Raw genomic sequence first — 21,097 nt, forward strand, 5'->3', positions numbered from 1 at the left:
CATCACCACGGTCAGGTCATCAGAGCTGTAGTGAGACATAAGGTTAGCGTGTAGACCCTTCCGTACAAGTACGGCGGTTCTATTCCTGCTAACCGTTGGTGGATGGAGCAAATTGTAATTTGCGGACTTCAGTCCGGCGATGGCATTGCCTGAGGCGATCCATGGCTCCTGGACCAAAGCTATGTCGGCGGATCCTTGCTCCATAGCTTTGAGGAGTTCCGCCGACGCGGCCTTGATCTTATGGGGGTTGAGCTGCAGCACCCTGAGTGTCATGGGTACTGGCCTTACCTCCATACGACAGGTTGACTACTATGGTCAGGTCACCGTCTTCTCCTTCGTCGGACTCATCCAGCGTCATTTCCCGGTCGGCATAGTTTCCAGACCTAGGTCCTTCTCCACCACATCTGCCTTCAGGGTGTGAGCATCCTTATCCCCGGGGTTGCGCTTCCCTACGCTACCCATGCCCCACGCCATATTCCCGTAACTGGGATAAAGGATGGCCTCTGCCTCCTTGTTTATCTGGAGGACTGCACTTTGCCACCCCCTCCTTGGGTGATGGGCCCGCAACGTGCAGAACCTTCCAGTCCGCGGTTGAGATATCCGGGTTCTGACAGCTGCAGCAGCTTCAGCGCCCGGTCCGCTTGGATTGCGATGGGGAAGAGTACCTCCGCTTTTGGAGTGGATGGGATTAGCTCCCGGTCCACCACCTCTAGCTTGGCTCCCTCCCACAGCGCCTCCAACTGGCAGACCGCTTGCGTCAGCCACTTTCTCGTCGGGTCATCCATGCACTTTAGGATTTTGACCCCATTTAGCCACCCAGCGCCATCGAAGGTGGGCATGGGAGCTTCGGGATCATCTTCCATCCGTGCGTACAATGACTCAACGAGCCGCGCATGCACCATCTTCCACTGCGCCTCGGTCATTTTGCCGGCTTCATCGCTTCTGTCAATGAGGGCCACGAGCAAGTGTCGTTTGGTCACCTCACTGACTTTTGCGGTTTTTTTGGGCTTTTTCGCCATTTGAGGAGGGCCTCCTTAGGCCCGCGTTCCCGCTTGCTCCCCGGTGCGTCCATAGAGGCGCTTTCGGCCTTTTGTTGGCAAGCGTCTCCTCCACCTTGTTGGCGAATCCGCGAGTCGAACTCATATGGGGGAGTTTGGCGAAATGAAGCTTCCCCTCAGCGATTTTCTCCTCAGCCCAGGTAAGCTTTGCCCTCTCGTCTGGGGATAGGGCGGCTTTTTTCTGGAGCCGATCCTTGATGCGGAGGGCAGCCTTGTACATCGCCTTGGCCTTTATTCCCTTGTTTGACCGCTTTGGCCCGTCCCTGCGCTGGGAGCTGGTGCCTGGTTTCGGTGAGTGGAGAAGCTGGACGCTCTCAAGGTCCGAGTCTGTATCTACTATGTCACGTGAGCGGCTCAACTTCCCCTGGGTAGTTTTTTCGGCAGTAGCGTTGCAACTGACATGACCTGCTCCCGTCACATCAGAGGTGTAACCGCTGGCGACACGCAGAGAGGAGCGCCCCCCCCCCGTGCCCGCCGGTGGTAGCGGTCACGCCTTCCACCGACGTTTGGGCTGACATCCCAGCCCTGGTTTCTTTCTTTAAACCCTCCAGAATGGTTTGTTTTTCAGGGGTACCACCCACTTGCGTTTTATGCCTTCCGCCAGGCACCTCCACCCATGGCTAACGGCTCTCTCCTTAGGCTTTTTAGGGCAGAAGGAGTTGAACCGTGGCCTTAGCTAGACACTGTATTATCGTGGACGGGGCAAGCAGCAATGCATTACCCCTGTCCGGGCTAATACAGTGCCCATTGCCCAGCCGGCACCCTCGGGGAGGGTTCAGATGGAGGATTTTTGCCAGGCCCACTTACTATATTACAATGGAACATTAATGGTTACTTAAATAATTATAATGAACTATTATTGCTTTTAAAATCACAGAAACCAAACATTATATCCCTCCAAGAAACGCACATAACACCCACCAAACCATTCCCCATCCCAGTTAATTTTGAAATGTACTTCACTACATCTATTGGCGCTAAGGGAGGTAAAGTAAAGACTGGTCCAAAAATCAGTTCAGCACAAGTCCATCCCTATAGGACCAACATTGGATGATATCGCACTCGAAATAGATGCAAAACAAAAAATTAATATTTTTTCCATATACATATCACCCTCACAAACATTTACCAAGACCGATTTAGAGAGCACTATTCTTAACACATCTACACCTACATTAATCACAGGAGACTTTAACGGATGGAATACCCTTTGGGGATCGCCCAAGAACAATAAAAGGGGAAATATCTTAGAAGATTACATTCAAGACAAAAATTTCATAATTCTAAACAATGGCCAACCAACACATTTTTCCACTCATAGTACATTCACTCACAACCACCTTGTATTCTGTTCACCAAACCTCAGTATACACTCCGATTTTAAAATCATGGATTCGCCTCAGGGAAGTGATCACTTCCCCATAACAATAAAAATGTTCACCCAAGACAGAAAAATATTTAAATATTCAAAAAAATTCTTTACAAACAGAGCAGACTGGGAAAAATTTGAGAAACTTTCAAACATCCTTAATAACCAAATTCCAATATCATCTAACACAAATAAAGAACACAGTAACATTAATAAAATAATACTAAATAGCGCTTATAATAGTATCCCTCAGTCCCAGCCCCCAAAAAGCCAACATAATGTCCATGGTGGAACAAAAAAATTAAAAGGTATTAGAAACCGAGCCTGGAGATCCTTTAATAAAGACATGACCCAAAAAAACTTAATAGAATATAAAAAAATTAATGCTCAATACAGAAGAGAAATCCGATCCAGCAAAAGAGATAGCATGCAAACACTTACATCAAGTATATCACCAGAATCCAAACCCGAAAAGATTTGGAATAAAATCAGACAATTCTGTGGCGATCACAAATTAATAAATATATCCACTGTTCACACTACAACCATGTAAATACATCAGCTACAAACGCAGTAGATATTGCTGCCATATTCGCTAGACATTGGTCATCTCTTTCCGATGACAGCAACTTCTCCCAGGAATTCTTAGATGCCAAACAGAAAGTTTACAGACAAAACAATAATGAACACACACATAAGGCAGCTGATTGATCATATGGAAAAACAAATTGAATAGCTAGAATTCTGCGTAGCTCTAAACAGCCTAAAAAGACACACCCCTGGGAATGACAAAATCAACTATGACATGATATAGCATACAGGGAAAGCGGTAAAAATAAGAGTAATTAACTTTTTCAACTCTATACTAAAATCATTTATCATTTATCATTTATTTAGTACAATAGTCCCAATCCATAAACCTGGAAAAAACAAAACGACCATAGACGCATATAGACCAATTAGCCTCAACCCATGCATGTCTAAAACGCTTGACAAAATCATTTCCAAACGACTGTGGTGGTTTGTTACTTCTAACAAACTCCTTAACAATCGTCAGGTAGGTTTTAGAAAGGGGAAATCTGTGTCAGACTGTCTACTATATGTAGGCGCTCTAATCAACAGGGCCCTCTCTGAAAAACGGCACTTGTCAGTAATATCTCTAGATTTCGAAAGGGCTTTTGAGAAGATAGGACTACACACAATACACAACCAACTTACTAAATGGGGCTGCGGACCAACGATACTAAGCTATGTAACACAATTTATGACTAACCGGAAAATCAGAGTTAGAGTTATATACTCTCTAATTCACCCCCTCCATAATGGAATCCCACAGGGGTCTCCATTGTCTGTGATTCTATTCCTTATTGCCTTTAACAGCCTATCAGACACAATAAGCATGCACAAAAACATTAACTTCACTGCATACGCCGATGATTACAACATAATTATTGACTTAAAAAAACAAAAGAATCCACAAATAAATGTTGACAATCTTTTTGAGGACATAAGGAACTGGTGTAATAAATCAGGAGCGTCTCTCTCCATTTCGAAATGCAAACATATATACGTATGCAGAAAGATAAACTGTAGCTGCCATGTATCTACCCATCTTAACAGAATAGAGACAGTACAGGAACTTACAATATTAGGCCTATCACTTAACTCAAAATACAAATTTAACCCTCACATACAAAAACTTTAAAAATCCCTTACTAAGTCGACCAACATTATAAAATGCCTCTCAAATGAGAAATATAATTGGCAGCCATTCACGCTCATTGAAGTCGTTAGAAGTTTGTGTATCTCAAAAATAGATTTTGGGCTTCCAATATACGGATTAGCACCGAAATCAACCACAAAACCAATACTAACCGTATTGAACAATGCGATCCGAGCAGCGTTAGGTGCCTTCTGTTCGACACCCACGTATAATCTGTACATTGAAGCAAACCTATCCCCGGCAGAAACCAGGATAAAACAGCTTCAAGCCAACTTTCTCATACAATTATACACGCTAGGGACACTCCACTAAAACCAATAATAGAAAAGATAACAAAAAAGAAAAACCGGAAATTTAGAAACTCAGCACTTCAAAAAGTTATAGAGTTATGCACAAAAGTTGACATTCCCATAAACCCAATGAAAATACAAAAGGTAAAACAGCCTCCATGGCACCTAAAAGCGGATGCCATAGACACACGCTAAAGTCAACATCACAAATCAAACACAAACCATGCAATATTTACAAAATAATTTCTACAGACCAAATCTGAACTTAAAAACTACACCTTTATATACACTGACGGATCACTGAACAACGACACAATTGCATACGCGATCCACGGAAAACGAAATATTAAAACGGCCATTCTCCCACCCTACTCATCTGTCTTCACAGCAGAAATTGTTGCAATATTGAACGCCGCACAGTAGCGCCTTTTCCCATTTTACGTTGTTAAAATCATAACTTTTGAACCAAATAAGATAATAAAATAATTTAAACGCCATTTGACAGCCAATTGTTGTAAAATTTACATATTTGTTGGAAAATGTGCCACGCCCACTCATTCCTTTTTTTATAGGGTATCAAAGTGAAAAATAGGTTTTTTTCGATGAAAACAATTTTTAAAATATATTTTTTATTTAATTTTTTTATCTTTATTTTTATGTATTTGCTTTTTTTTGGGTTGTATGAAATTGTGTCGGTATTTTGGTATATTTAACCCTGAGTAGTTTTGGTTTATGCTGTTGCATTTCGACGCAGCAGATGTAAGTTGATTTTGGTCCAGAATAGATCCACAAAAGTCGTAGTTATAGTATGTATAGTGGCTCAGTCCATCCAAAAAAGATATAGACTACTTTAGCCAGAAAAAAGTGAAAAAAATGGAGCACAAAACCAATTCCCTTTTTTTTCAAATTGGGTTACAGTTTATGAATGTGTCTATTATTTAAAGCAAAAATCATGGCGATAGGTAATATATTTTTTGTGTAATATTACCTGAAAGTCAACCAATTTTCCCTTTTTTTTTCTTATGATGCAAAAATGGAAACAAAGTTCAACTTTGAATGCTCAAATCTTCTACAAAAAAAAATCCGAAAATTGATTTTACAGCAGATTCTGAATCCATGAGAAATTACCTGTCGAATAAGTATGGTTAATGGTATGGTTTTTGCGACAACGACTTTTTCTATTTTTGCAACGGCTTTTGTTCGAGACGCGCTACTATGCGCCGATAAGATTGGACGGAAAATAAAAGGAAGAACGTGCATCTGCTCCGACTCCTTATCAGCAATTGAGTTCATTCGAAACATTGACAACTCATCGTACCTCCCCTCGAAAATCAGAGGACTATTAAATGACTTGTATCCTAAAATAAAAATCTTGTGGGTTCCGAGCCACGTCGGAATCAAGGGCAATGAGTTCGCTGATGACACCGCAAAAAATGGAACAATCTCACCTTTGATCACATCTCTTAACATCAACCGCTCAGATATCAACAGACACATAAAATCAATCTTCTCTAACAGCCATCTCAATCTCCTACAGTACTCTTCTAGTTGGTACCAAACCATAAACAAAAACAACTACAGTATTAACGATTATTCAAAAAAACCAGACATTATCAAACTCCCCAGAAAAATTCAAACCAAAATTATCCGATTACGCCTTGGACACACTCGGCTAACACACAACTACAGACTATTGCAGGCCATAACCAATACCTGCCAATTCTGCGACAACAACACAAAGTCAATAGAACATATTTTAAACGAATGTACAGCATTTCAAAATCACAGAACCTCTATTCCTAATTCAAACCTTACCCTGCTTCTCTCCAATCCTGCAACGAGCAACCTCCTGAAAGTTCACAATTTTCTTAAAAAAACAAACCTCCTACACCTTTTATAAAATAAAATCAATAGTTAAGATAACATAAATTTAACCAAAAATCAAAACTTATACGTTAAGAGAAAGACTTTGAATTATAATATTTGTTAAAATAGAATAATAAGAATCAAACCTCATAGATTTTAAAAGAAACCTTTGAATGAAATCCCTAAATCCAGTCAGCCTAAAGCCTAAGTAGCTATTGCTGCCCCCCATCTGTTGCTTTAGTTTATAACTTTAAGGGGGTCTTCTCATTGGGCAACTTTTTTTTTCGATTTTTTTTTTTTGCATTTATTTATAGCTTGGGATGGTGTGTATATGTCCCCAAAAGGAGTTTTAGAAATTCGAAATACTTTAGAAGATACAGCCTCTTTTGTAAAGCAAGTTTTTCGCAATATGAGCTTTTTTCAAACTTCAAACGCGTTTATCTCGAAACCACGTTTTTCGAACTGGCGGCAATGATATCTCCAGTTCAACTGAACCGATTTTCATGAAACAAAGTGGAGTCGACGCAGAATTGTCACCATTCTCGGGTGACGGAACAGATTTTTTTTTTAATTTTTTTTTTTTTTTTTTACACTAAACTACAAAAAAAAAGCCCGAAATCGAAATTTTTTTTTGAATGGCCGCCATTTTGTTTAAAAAAATTTTAAAAAAAATCTGTTCCGTCACCCGAAAATTACATCAATTCTGATTATAACCCGGTTTTTATTTTTCATTTCGGACGCTCTGGAGACCCTGAATCGTGGCCGCCAGGACGACACCTTTTTTTTCGACCAACAAGTTTGAAGTCTCATTACTCTTTGAACAACCCTCGTATCGAGGCAAGAACAACTTTTTTAGTTACTTTGAACATTTTTGAATACAATAAATAAAAAAAGTTTTCAATTATTCTTTGCGTTTTCAAATAAAATTTTTTTTAAAAAGGGTCCAAAAAACGGCTTTTGAATGAGAAGACCCCCTTAAGCAAACAGAATGTAAATAAATAAATAAATAAATATGTATATATATATCCAGACACAATGGGATATGCATATATAAAACACAACTATGACAACTCCAAAAAAACAATTAACAAATTTCAAAAAAAATCCATTAAATTGACAAAACTTAAAGCTAGCATAAAATTTCTTTTAAGGTGCAGAAGTTGTAGATTAATTCCAAAATTTATTCAAAATTCAACTAGATGCAAAAAAATTTTTGTAATTGACAAAGACATACACCCGAACATAAATCAAACTTTAGAAAGACAAACTCATTATTTCCATATGAAAATACTGAGCTTACTTATTAAACCCAAACATGACATACTGAAAAGACAAACAGAAAAAATGACAAAAACAAAAACGACACTAGAGAAGGAGTTAGAAACACATGATCTGCAATCATTTATACACAGCGAAGAAAAAATCTTACTAAAACTAAAACAAACCCTCGACAAAAACCTAAAATCAAAACGCGACAAATTACGGAACAAACGGAACAACATATTTACAAACAACAACAAACACACAGATTGGTTTATAAACAAAACGAAAGTGGAGTTCCCGCCAGACGTCAAAACGTTACTCGCAAAGGGTCCAAAGTTCGCCCTTCCGATCGAAGAGAAAAAATTCCCTCTCTTCAAGTACATAGCGGACGGCGAGGAATTAATACAATCCCACAAAAACAAAGAAGAACAAGAAGCAGCTCACACGAAATTCTCTTTACTCATAAAAGACCACCGAGCAAACAACAACCACACTGCCATGGACCGCGCAATACTTGACACAGTGGGACGAACACGGAAATTTCTCAAGCAAAATAACAACATTAGGATTTTAACTTCAGACAAAGGAAATAAAACAGTAGCAATGGAAATGGACGACTACAACAGGAAAATGAAGGATATTCTAGACGATTTGAGCACATACAGGACATTAAGGAAGGACCCAACATCAAGATTGCAAACCAAAAACATCGAAATAACCGAAAAACTCTTCAAAATGCGAATCATTACAAAAACGGAAAAACATAAACTAACCACGACGACGGCAACATCACCAAGAATATATGGACTCCCCAAAGTGCACAAGGAAGGAACACCTCTACGACCCATTTGCTCATCACTTGGTTCTCCGTCTTATGGACTATGAAAATACATAGTATACTTAAAAACATCACAGCGGACTCAAAATACAACATAAAAAATGCAGAAGAATTTAAAGGAAGAATAAATAACTCATATATATTTGATGACGAAAAACTCATCTCTTTTGATGTGGCTTCACTCTTCCCGAGTATCCCAATTGAATTGGCATTATACATTATACGAGAAAAATTGACAAAAATCAAGGAGCACACAAAAATACCTAAACAAATGTTTATGGACATAGTTCGGTTTTGCATACAAGAAAACAGTATTTCAAATATAATGACACAATTTTCACGCAATTAAAAGGCATGCCCATGGGATTCCCCGCGTCACCAATCATCGCTGACATTGTGATGGAAGAACTTCTAGACAAAGCAATCAATAAGCTCGACATACGACCAAGGATCCTGACAAAATTTGTAAAAGACACGGAAATTCAAAGAACACTTGACACACTAAATTCGTACCACAAGAACATCAAATTTACAATAGAATAAGAAGAAGACGCAAAACTACCCTATCTAGACTCAATAATCAATAGACGAGGAAACGAAATAAAATTAAAATGGTATAAGAAACCGACTGCATCAGGACGAATAATTATTTACCATTCAAGACACCCAAAAACCATGATTATTAATACAGCAATCGGCTGTATCAGACGGATGATAAGCATATTGGACGAATATATTCCGAACAAAATCATCAAGACTTTTTTAAAGAAAAAAAGAACAATTAACAACAAAAAACAATCAGAACAGCCAAAAACTTACATGTCCACTATATATGTACCCAAACTGTCCGAAAGATTATCAAAATCAAACTGCTACTGAAAGAGCTCCAAATAAATTAGAAGTCTTCATCTGCTGAGTTTTTGTAAGAAACTGAATTTATTTCATTCAAACCCTAGCTTATATAGCTAACATGAGAATTTACATTGTAGATCTTAGTTCTAGACCCACGCATCGGACAGTTCCCGATCGTGGGAAATATTCTATGTGCGATAAGGGTGCACATGTCAACCCGATCGTACATATCTTAAACAAACCCAGACCGCTCACAGGAGGTCATAGTTCGGGTTACTTGTTACATAGGCTCAAGTGGCGGTTTCAAATAGCTATGCACACAAGTGCTAGACCGTGCACTGTGGCCGGGACTTAATCGCTAACAGATGCGTTCTTATTTATAACCGTGTTCATGTTTGAACATTCTGCCAAGGGCCAGCAAGGTGTAGGTGTACATTTAAATTAGTTGCAATAAACATAAGTGGACTGTATTTATTTATTCGATATTATCAATTTTGCAACTAATATTTTACAACGGCCTCTGTATCATGGCTTAATAAACAATTACAATTTCATTTCTTTTAATTTCATTTTAATTTTTAATTCATGTTCCTGTGTGAACATTCTGCTAAGGGCCAGCAAGCTGTAGAATTTTAGGTTATCAATTTCTCAAACAAATACAATACAATTCAAAACGATTTTTTACGAATTACAAATTTTAAGATTTTGTTTACGGACATCGAAAGCATCAGCTTGTAATTGCCTGCTTACGAAATTATAATAATTTTTTATTATTATTAGCGGAGTGCCTTTAGTACTCCCAGATACCTCCAAAGTGAGGTCCTGCCGGCGGAATAGGCGGAATAAAATGCCACTCAATTCTATCTTTTAATGGCCTTTGCCAACTTTCTAGCTGCGCCTACAAAATTTGTTCCGTTTATCGGAATAAATAGTAGCGCATTTTCCTCTTCTTGCGACAAACCTTCTGAGTGCTGCAGCAGTCAGTGTTGGATGCGTTGAGGTGCCGCCTGAATCCTCGCTGCTGCTGTCGTCGCTGCCGCCTTGTCGTCGCTGCGGCTGTAGTGGTTGTTGCAGACTTATTTGTAGTTGCTGCCGTGCGGTCGTCCCTCCTTCTCCTTATTCTCCGTCAAGGGCTGTGTAACTTCCACACAAAATTTGTTTATATTTTGTCGATTACTCGACAATAAAAAATTTTTCATTTTTATTCTCTTAAAAAACCAACCAATGGAGGTGAAACAATTTTTTGTTTTTTTTTTTTTTAACAAAAAGGACTCTTTTTTATCCTTTTGCTTTTGGCAATTTCAAATGCCACAAAATAATTTTATTTATTATTTTCCAATTTAATGCACTTTTCTTTCCTTAGCACATTCACTACTGATGTTTTCTTTTATTTTTTTTCAAAAATAGACCTCAGTACGCCTCCAAACCATATATTTCCATGGTATTTTATTCACTTCTGATGTTTTCTTTTATTTTTTTCAAAAGAAGGCCTCAGTACACCTCCAAACCATATATTTCAATGGTATTACAGCAACCTTTAGCTATGTCAAGCCTAAATGGTGCTTCAATTTAAACATAAAAGACTCTTTTGTGTCTTTTTGTTTTATAATATTATTCTCTGTTCCTTACCACGGGTGGGGGGAAACAAGAGATCTTTATTTTTGCAGCCTTAATTTTTTAAGGTGCTGGTTTAAAACTCTGAACCTCTTACCACAGGGGGGAAAGTTGCAGAGCGGTCGAAGGACCAAAATGAAAGAGCTCCAAATAAATTAGAAGTATTCATGTGTTGAGTTTTTGTAAGAAACTAAATTTATTTCATTCAAACCCTAGCTTATATAGCTAACATGAGAATTTACATTGTAGATCTTAGTTCTAGACCCACGCATCGGACAGTTCCCGATCGTGGGAAATATTCTATGTGCGATAAGGGTGCACATGTCAACCCGATCGTACATATCTTAAACAAACCCAGACCGCTCACAGGAGGTCATATTTCGGGTTACTTGTTACATAGGCTCAAGTGGCGGTTTCAAATAGCTATGCACACAAGTGCTAGACCGTGCACTGTGGCCGGGACTTAATCGCTAACAGATGCGTTCTTATTTATAACCGTGTTCATGTTTGAACAGCTACAACAAAGACGAAATAACATTAGCCCACAAACCAACAAACACGTTAAAAGACTTTTTTAATAAAACGAAATCAAGATTATTGACAACAGAAAAAAACAATGTCATCTACAAAATTCCGTGCAACGGTACCGACAACAAGCCATGCAACAACATATACATAGGCACAACAAAACTAAAATTAAAAACAAGAATAGCCCAACACAGATCTGACTACAAACTACGACACCATACTAACATCAAAAAAACAGCACTCATGGCCAACTGTGCGACAAGCGGTCACTCTCCGAACTTAGAGGAGACCAACGATTCTGCAACAAGAACAACACTACAAGAAGCGGTATACTCTGGAGATGCTACACATAATCAACACTCCGACAAACATACGACTGAATTACAAGACTGACACTGAAAACTGCGCTCACATATACAGACACTTAATTAGAAGAAAAACAGTACAAAACTCCACGTCGAACAGAGCGGACGTGTAAAACAATGTAGGTCAAAAAGTTATGTTTTTTATTGTAAATTTTATGTAGATTAATTGTTTAACATTGTTATAGTTGCCCTGAAGACGGTTGACGTAAGTTCAACCGAAATATATCGGACCAAACTAAATAAAAAGCTTTTTATTTATGTTGATACTCCACCCCCCTCCCTGACCTCAAGCCGGCTCAACAACATATAAATAAATATATATATATATGTAAAATTATTTGTCAAAGAAACTTCTTAGAAAGAAGATATTGCAGTTTTATCGAATTTCTGACAAACAAAAAATATCGCTTAAAAGTAATCATAATTTTTGTAAAGTATTTTTTTCGATCAAAATGATAATAAATAAAATTGTTTTAATATACTAAAATCTAGATTTAAGCAATTATTAAAAGACCGTCCAAGCTGCAGTTTCAGCCGATTGGTATAATTCTTTTTTTTTGGTGCTTTTCCAAATGGATGCTTTTTTTTGATTAAACAAAACATTGATAATCATTACTTACGGTCCCTGGTCTAAATTACTTTCTAAAAGGTACGCGCAAGATCGACTGCCCCTTTCTAGATATTTCGCCGCGAATGCCGGAAATCAAAAGTGTGGTCAGTTACAATGATATTAAATTGGCCAAACGGTTCCCAGATGGGGTTACCAGATTGGTAATTGGTGTCATCTCCAGTCTTCTTGAAGAGTAACCCAAGAATCTTCGTACCCTTTAAGTACCGTAGGATACGCTTCGACGCCTTCCAGTGCTCGGCTGATAGTTGGAGTTGAACTGACTCAGGAAATTCACTGCGAACGCGATATCTGGTCGCGTAGAAACTGCAAAAAACATAAGAGAACCAATTCAGCTTTGATATGGATACTGTTTCATCTTCTCCTCGTCTGGGTTCTCTGGTCACTGAAGCTGATTTGGACTCGATCGGGGTGATAGCCGGCTTGCAGTCTTCCATTCCGTATTTTCGAAGGATAGCGTCGATTCCTCTTGGCTCATAAAGACTGTCTGCTGCCTCGCATTCTGTTTGAACTCGATGCCCAAGCATGTTTTGACTGGTCAAAAATCCTTCATCTTGAATGATGCTCCCAAGTGAGCTTTGGTTTCAAGCAGCCAATTAGGATAATTTGACGCCAAAAGCAAATCATCAACATATATGGTGATCAGTAGATGATTCCTGATTCCAGCTGCTCCATGAACTCGCTGAAACCCTCAGGTATATCCATGAATACTAATTGTGTTGGAGCACTAGATTAGCGATTGATATTATTGTTAAAAATGAATTTACATGAAGAAAAAAAATAGAACTAAAACGTAAACAATGTGAAACAAAAAGCTTATCGCTTGCACTCAGCCGAGCTGAATAGCCGAAACGTATAGCTTTCATAGCGAGGCAATTCGGACGCTGCTTGTGTAAAGGTAGTAGCCGATTAACCTTTGGAACTGCTGGCTGCGCCAGCGCAATAAAACTTTTTCGTGCGACTGCAGTTCTTCTCGTCTTCTTTTCTTTGCCTTCGAGTGGAACTTCCCCAGCTAGGCCGCTAGTTGCTAGTCGCCTTTTTTTTATTCGAATTTTTTGTCCGGAAAACCCTCACGGATTTACAGCGATTGATATTATTGTTAAAAATGAATTTACATGAAGAAAAAAAAATAGAACTAAAACGTAAACAATGTGAAACAAAAAACTTATCGCTTGAACTCAGCCGAGCTGAATAGCCGAAACGTATAGCTTTCATAGCGAGGCAATTCGGACGCTGCTTGTGTAAAGGTAGTAGCCGATTAACCTTTGGAACTGCTGGCTGCGCCAGCGCAATAAAACTTTTTCGTGCGACTGCAGTTCTTCTCGTCTTCTTTTCTTTGCCTTCGAGTGGAAATTCCCCAGCTAGGCCGCTAGTTGCTAGTCGCCTTTTTTTTATTCGAATTTTTTGTCCGGAAAACCCTCACGGATTTACATTTTGGCGCCCGAGCAGGGACTACGACTAGCTTTTCGATTTCGCGTCGGAAAAACGAACAAAAATAGTGCATTTTCGTCGTCTCGGCACTTGTTCCGTTTTTTTATATATTTGGCGAAAAAACCTAGCTGGCGGAACTCGGCAAATCTTGGATCGGATTGGATCAAATTTTGGAAAAAAGGAAAGTTCTGGAAATCATGCCCAACGATCAGGTATTCAGTGCCAAAAATTAAAACTTGGAAGCACTCCACGTTACGTGTGTTTGTGTGCAATTATCTGGCTGTAATTCTTGTCACTTTGTATATTGGAAAACCAATTTAAAACCAACATATAAAACCTCCAAATAAACAAATAAAAAGTGAACAGCCCTTGATAATTTTTGGAATTAAATTGTGAGAAAATTGATGTGCGTGCGGTACAGTTAAATACATACATATCTACATACTTATATACCAGCGTTTTGCCGCCAAGTTCATTTCCCTTTTGTGCAGTGGCAGAGCAGTTATTTTTGAGCTATATACTCTGGTCAGTGGCTTTCAAACCGTACATAGTGGCATATCGGTTAATTTCGACAGCATATACTCTGTCAGTGGTATTCAAACAGTATTCAAAGTAAAATTCCTGCAAAACTCGGCAGTGAAATTAAATTCTGCACATATTATTATATGTACATATGTATGTATTTACGTGCGACATTAATTGTGATACAGTTTCTGGCTTTGGCGGTGCTTGTGGGCATCTTTAACCCGTATGGGATCCACTTAAATATTTTCGGACAGTTTATTTGTCAAATAAAATTCAACTTGGTGTTTAATTTCGGCGGTGGTTTTTGGCATTATTAACCCTTATATAACCCAAATAAAATTTGGTGTGCTTGAGAATTTATATTAATAAAATTTAATATTGGGGTATCGGCGAAATTGTATCAAGTGAATAATAATTACGGAATCATTTGCGAAAGTGATTTATTAAAACTTAGTGCCAATCATTTACATTTGGAGCATTTTTATTAATTCCCAATCAATTTCAAAATGGCTGCAAAGCCAAATGCAAAACTTTTGATGGCTATGCAGAAACACGATATGGTTCTGAGTGACATCGAGCGAATGAAAAAGGCATTCGAGGAAAGAACTATTTCATTCGACAAAATTCAAATGGAATATCGAATGCAACTTCTCGAATCGTACTGTAAAAAACTAATGGATATCCAGGCAGACATTGATATACTATACCCAGAAAATGATCTGAGAGCGTCGGTTGAGGATGCATGTATCATTACAAAGGCATTGTATCGCTCCGCAATGATAGAAGTTGAACCTCAGAGAATTAGTCAAGGGGATTTCAGTGGTTATCGTCATTCATCGCAATTACCAAAAATGAATCTGCCGAAGTTTAGTGGAAAACATTCGGACTACAAAAATTTTATAAGTCTATTCGAGAGTTTAGTTCATAACGATCCATCCCTTACAAAGGTAGAAAAGTTCAACCATTTGCTTACATGTCTAACAGGTGATGCATTAGGAACTGTAAAGGCGTTTCAAATTTCCGAGTTAAATTATGAGAAAGCATTGGCTAGCTTGAAAAACGTGTACGACAATAAATGTTTGATTTTCTTCGACACGATTTCTCAGTTGTTTGACCTTCCCCAGGTATCGAAACCCTCTGCATCAGGCTTGAGGTCTCTTGTTGATGAGATATCGGCTCTGTATGCATCATTGCAGTCGTTGGGTAGTGAACAGGAGATCAATAATGCAATTTTTATTCACATAGCTATGTCCAAGGTAGATCACACAACAAAATCCCGATTTGAGGAGCAGCTAGATTACAATAAGTTGCCAACATGGTCTGATTGTGCGTTTCAGTTGAATCGGCGATACCAGCATTTAGCTGCTGAGGAATCAACGAAAAGTAAAGGGAAGCCTAGCCAAGGTTCGAATAAGGGATACTCAAAATCGTCATTCTCATGCACAAAAGCAGATCACAAACCAGATTCGAAATGTCAATATTGCTCAGCGACGAATCATAATTTAGGTAGTTGCCAAGCCTTTATGGCTCTGTCCGTGATTCAGCGTTTTGATTTTACGAAACATAATCGGCTGTGCATAAATTGTTTAAATCCTGGTCATCCAGTTAAAAAATGCAAAGCAACAAAGTGTCGCGTCTGCTCTAAGTCTCATAACACACTTCTTCACAGATATGGGGTAGAGCAGCAACCTGTAGCTTCGGGATCAGGTTCTCAAGTGCAGTCACAGTCGTTTCCTGTAGCATTTGATCATTCAAATCAAGCCCACTCATGTCATGTTGCAAGTAGCGACCAAGTGATTCTTGTCACTGCCGTCGTTAAGGTGCGGGATAGATTCGGACAGTTTCAATTAGCACGAGCTCTTTTAGATTCCGGGTCGCAAATAAACTTTATGGCCGAAGATTTGGCACAACGTTTGCGGCTACATAGGGAGGAGTCTTATTTGAATATCACTACTGTCGGGAAGAACGATTCGGTAGTGCGGCACAAGGTGCACACGTCAATTCACTCTCGCGTCAATGCTCATAGTTTCGCAACCGATTTTTGGGTGTTAAGGTCAATTTCATCATATCAACCTGACTATGAGGTCAATTATGCCCAATGGAAAATTCCAGCAAACATTGAATTGGCAGACCCTCGTTTTCACAAGCCCGCAAAAGTGGACTTGCTTATTGGCGCAGAGTCCTTTTTTGAACTTCTAAGCGTAGGCCAAATAAAATTGGGTTCCGACCATCCTTCGCTTCAGAAAACATTATTAGGATGGATTGTGTCGGGAAAGTACACTCAACGCTTAGCGAGTCAAGCTCAAGTAGGCAGCGTCACTGTCAGTGAAAATATAAGTTCTCTCGACTCTCTGGTGGAACGATTTTGGGAGTTGGAACAAGTCCCTGAGAGATCGAAGGCTGTTTACACAGCTGAACAAGTTGCTTGTGAGAAGCATTTCGAGCACACAGTAAAAAGACTTTCTTCAGGTCGTTTTGAGGTGAAGCTGCCATTCAAGACAAATCCAAGTGTTCTAGGCTTATCCTTCGAAACGGCAAGACGCAGATTTCTTTCGTTGGAGCGCAGACTTGCGAATAACTGCGAGTTGCAAGACATGTATCACGAGTTTATGAGAGAGTATCTTAACCTTGGGCACATGTCAAGGCTTCCAACGCCTCCTCCAGGACAACACTACTATATTCCACATCAATGTGTCCTGAGACCTGATAGTAGCACCACAAAGTGGCGAGTTGTTTTTGATGCGTCAAGTAAAACGTCAACCTCGATCTCATTAAATGAGACACTAATGGTGGGTGCAACTATTCAGAGGGAGCTTTACGCTATTTTGGCAAGATTTAGATTGAACAAATATGCCTTGACATCAGATATTTCAAAGATGTATAGGCAAGTAAACGTTGCCAATGAAGACCGAAATTTCCAACTCATTTTGTGGAGGGAAAAATCTACTCAAGCTCTCCAAACCTTTCGCCTAAACACTGTCACTTATGGGACAGCCTCAGCTCCATTCTTAGCCATTCGTTGTCTCTTTGAGCTATCAAAAATTTACGCTAAATCACATCCGGTGGCAGCGGAAGTAATTTCGAGCGACTTTTACGTCGACGATATGCTTACAGGAGCGAACAGTTTGGACGAATTGGAAGTGATTCGCAAGGAAGTCACTGAGGTTTTGGAGTTAGGGGGTTTCCATCTAGCCAAATGGGCAACAAATCATCCAAGTTTGATGACTAACCAGGGACCAGAAAAATCTCTTATATTTAACACCTCTGAGTCCGTTAAGACGCTTGGAATGAGGTGGAACCCTCAGAATGATGCATTTCATTATAGTTTGGAGGATTCGTTTCAATCCTTACCTCCCACGAAACGCTACATTTTGTCCGTCACAGCTCGTTTGTTTGACCCCTTGGGGCTATTGTGTCCGTTGATCACAAGAGCAAAAATCTTGCTTCAGGAGCTTTGGCGACAAAAACTAGATTGGGATGAATCAGTTCCCATGAAATTGCATACAAGTTGGAACGAATTTAAGCAGAATTTATCAGAGATTGACAAGATATCCATTCCTCGATATATCTGTCTGTCAGCATATGACGCTGTTCAAATCCACGGATTTGCTGACGCATCGAGCCACGCCTACGGCTGTTGCATTTATGTTCGCACGGTGGCTGGGACAAATAGGTTATCGAGACTGCTAACCGCTAAGTCACGAGTGTCCCCGCTAAAAACCAAATCAATTCCAAGGCTCGAATTATGTGCAGCGCATTTGCTGGCTAAGCTATGGACTCAAGTATCTCCTTTGCTACACAAGATAGAGTTGGAGAGCGTTAATTTTTGGTCGGACTCCCAAGTCACTCTATACTGGTTAAAGAGGGATCCGTCTACTTTAGCAACATTTGTCGCGAATAGAGTTGCTGAAATCCAGGAACTCTCAGAGAATATAGTCTGGCGTCATGTGCCTACAGAAGAGAATCCGGCTGACTTAGTGTCACGTGGAACAGATATAGAGGGTTTGAAGCGTACTCTATGGGAAAATGGACCTGAATTCTTACTGCGAAATCCAGACGAGTGGCCTAGTTCTCATCAGGTTGAGGTATCACAGGAGTTACAGTTGTCCGAGAATAAAAAAAGCGTAGCAGTATGTTCCGTCACAAAAAACCAACCGAATGTCTTTATTGAACTTGTTGGACGATGTTCGTCATTTAATAAATTAATGCGGATCATGGCATACATAAATTGATTTATTCAAGGGAAGAAGCGTCAACGCGATGTTGTTATTTCGGCCAACGAACTGAAGCTGTCGTTTCTTAAGATGGTCCAAGTCTTGCAAAGAGTTGAATTTGAGTCAGAATATGTCAAGATAGAGAAATCTGAAAGTTTGAGTCCACATCTACAACGTCTAAATCCTTTCATACACTCCAGCGAAATAGATGGTGTGAAGTTTCAACTAATTCGGGTTGGGGGAAGATTAGTAAACGCGCCAATTCCGTATGATGCCAAATTTCCGTTGTTACTGCCATCGAAGTCAGAATTTGTTTCGTTGTATCTTCGCAACTTACATCGGACTCATTACCATGCTGGTGTCAAGGTTTTGGTATCGCTCTTGAGACAGCAGATATGGCTCATCAATGCTCGAGGAGCATGCAATAAAATTGTCCGTAGCTGCGTACACTGTTTTAGGTACAAACCAGTGCTAATGGACCAGATCAGCGATGGGCACGAGATCTAACGGTTTGAGCAGCAGCTCGCTGAAAAAAAAAAACAAGAACAACCCCTAGCGTCGCGAAGCGTCGCACCCACGCGACACACAGAATGTGCGAGCCGAGAAAATACACTGACAAAAACTTTTTGAGTAGATCAATATCTTCAGCCATTTTTGCGTGCATTTATGTCCGCCTAAGAAAAACGACTGCAAAAAAAATCCAATCTTTTTTCTTTAGTGCAGAAGTCAACGCTAGCCGCACAATTCCCTTTAAAATTGTTCTTGTTTTTGGGACGATGTGCGAGTTCGGGTCGCTTGTGTTTTGTTGTTGCAAACTCGGGATCGCGGCGATGGGCTCGCTACCTGCGCCAAAGGTCAGTGTGGTTGTTTTTGTAAATCTTCACGGTTCGCTGGTCGCGAGCACTGCACTTGTGCGTCTGCAATTGTGCGACATGCTGGCGCCTCCGAAAAAAGATAACGGTTTGAGCAGCGTGAGCAAATTGAGCCACTGCGTGCCCATCGCTGGACCAGATAATGGGTAATTTACCCGCCGATAGGGTCAAAATGGCTCGCCCCTTTTTGGTTTGTGGGGTAGACTTCTGCGGTCCATTTTATGTATCATTGAAGATCCGCGGTAAACCCCCGATTAAGACTTATGTGGCCGTCTTCGTGTGTTTCTCGTCAAAGGCTGTTCACCTTGAGCTTGTGATAGACCTATCCACTGACAGTTTTTTATCTGTTTTTAAAAGGTTCGTCGGGAGGAGAGGGCTGCCGAAGAAGGTGTACAGCGACAACGCCACGAATTTCGTAGGAGCGAGCAACGTGCTGCAGGAGCTGAACGCAGCGTTTCACCACAGCGAGGATCAGCTGAGAGGGTACGCGGCTCAGAGAGGCGTCGAGTGGTATTTCATACCGCCGAGGTCACAACACTTCGGAGGACTGTGGGAGGCAGCCGTCAAGTCCGCCAAACATCGATTGCTGAGAGGGGTCGGCAACGCCAAGCTAACGGCCGACGAGTTGAGCACCCACCTGGTCGAGGTAGAGGCGCTGCTCAATTCTCGACCAATCGCATCGCCTGGCAACGATCCCAACGATGGAGAGGCGCTGACACCAGGACACCTGCTGATCGGTCAGGCTCTCCTTTCGCTGCCGCAAGAGTCCGACACAGGCGTAACCTCCAGCAAGGACGGATGCGAGTACTTGAGACGGTGGCGAATGCTGTCCGCTCTCAAGCAGCAGTTTTGGGACGGTTGGTCCTCGTCAGCCTGCAGCAGCGCAACAGGTGGAGCACCGAATGCAGCGATTTGGAGGTCGGACGCTTGGTGCTCGTACACGAGGACAACTCGCCCCCACAACGGTGGCTCACAGGGCGCGTGGTTGCAACAACAGTCGGCGCGGACGGTAAAGTGCGTGTAGCACACATCCAGACGTCAGGAGGCGTCATCAAGCGCGCTATCCAGAAGTTGGCATTGCTGCCGATAAACATCGCTCCTAACGAGGAGGTTAAAGCGCCGGAGGCCTTCAACGGGGCCGGAATGTTGGAGCACTAGATTAGCGATTGATATTATTGTTAAAAATGAATTTACATGAAGAAAAAAAATAGAACTAAAACGTAAACAATGTGAAACAAAAAGCTTATCGCTTGCACTAGGCCGAGCTGAATAGCCGAAACGTATAGCTTTCATAGCGAGGCAATTCGGACGCTGCTTGTGTAAAGGTAGTAGCCGATTAACCTTTGGAACTGCTGGCTGCGCCAGCGCAATAAAACTTTTTCGTGCGACTGCAGTTCTTCTCGTCTTCTTTTCTTTGCCTTCGAGTGGAAATTCCCCAGCTAGGCCGCTAGTTGCTAGTCGCCTTTTTTTTTTATCGAATTTTTTGTCCGGAAAACCCTCACGGATTTACAAATTGTATATATTTATTTTTGTTGTTTTTTGGTTTTATAGTTTTTATTTTTGTTTTTAAATAATAACGATCGTAGATTTTGTTTCAGTCCATTTTAATTTAAATTATATTTATTATTATAATTTATTTGGTTGTCGACTCAACTGTTCAG

At 40.4% G+C, this 21,097-nt stretch overlaps 1 protein-coding gene across 1 annotated transcript; it reads left to right on the plus strand.

Moving 5' to 3' along the window:
* The first annotated feature begins 19,496 nt into the window (after positions 1-19,496).
* LOC138928443 (uncharacterized) lies at positions 19,497-20,594 on the plus strand. The gene is made up of 3 exons (XM_070285518.1): positions 19,497-19,582; positions 19,794-20,293; positions 20,413-20,594. The coding sequence occupies exons 1-3, from the start codon at positions 19,497-19,499 to the stop codon at positions 20,592-20,594; spliced, it is 768 nt and encodes a 255-aa protein (XP_070141619.1).
* Positions 20,595-21,097: the final 503 nt, after the last annotated feature.

The sequence above is a fragment of the Drosophila kikkawai genome, chromosome 3L (assembly GCF_030179895.1).
Source record: "Drosophila kikkawai strain 14028-0561.14 chromosome 3L, DkikHiC1v2, whole genome shotgun sequence".
In the NCBI taxonomy this organism is placed as follows: domain Eukaryota; kingdom Metazoa; phylum Arthropoda; class Insecta; order Diptera; family Drosophilidae; genus Drosophila; species Drosophila kikkawai.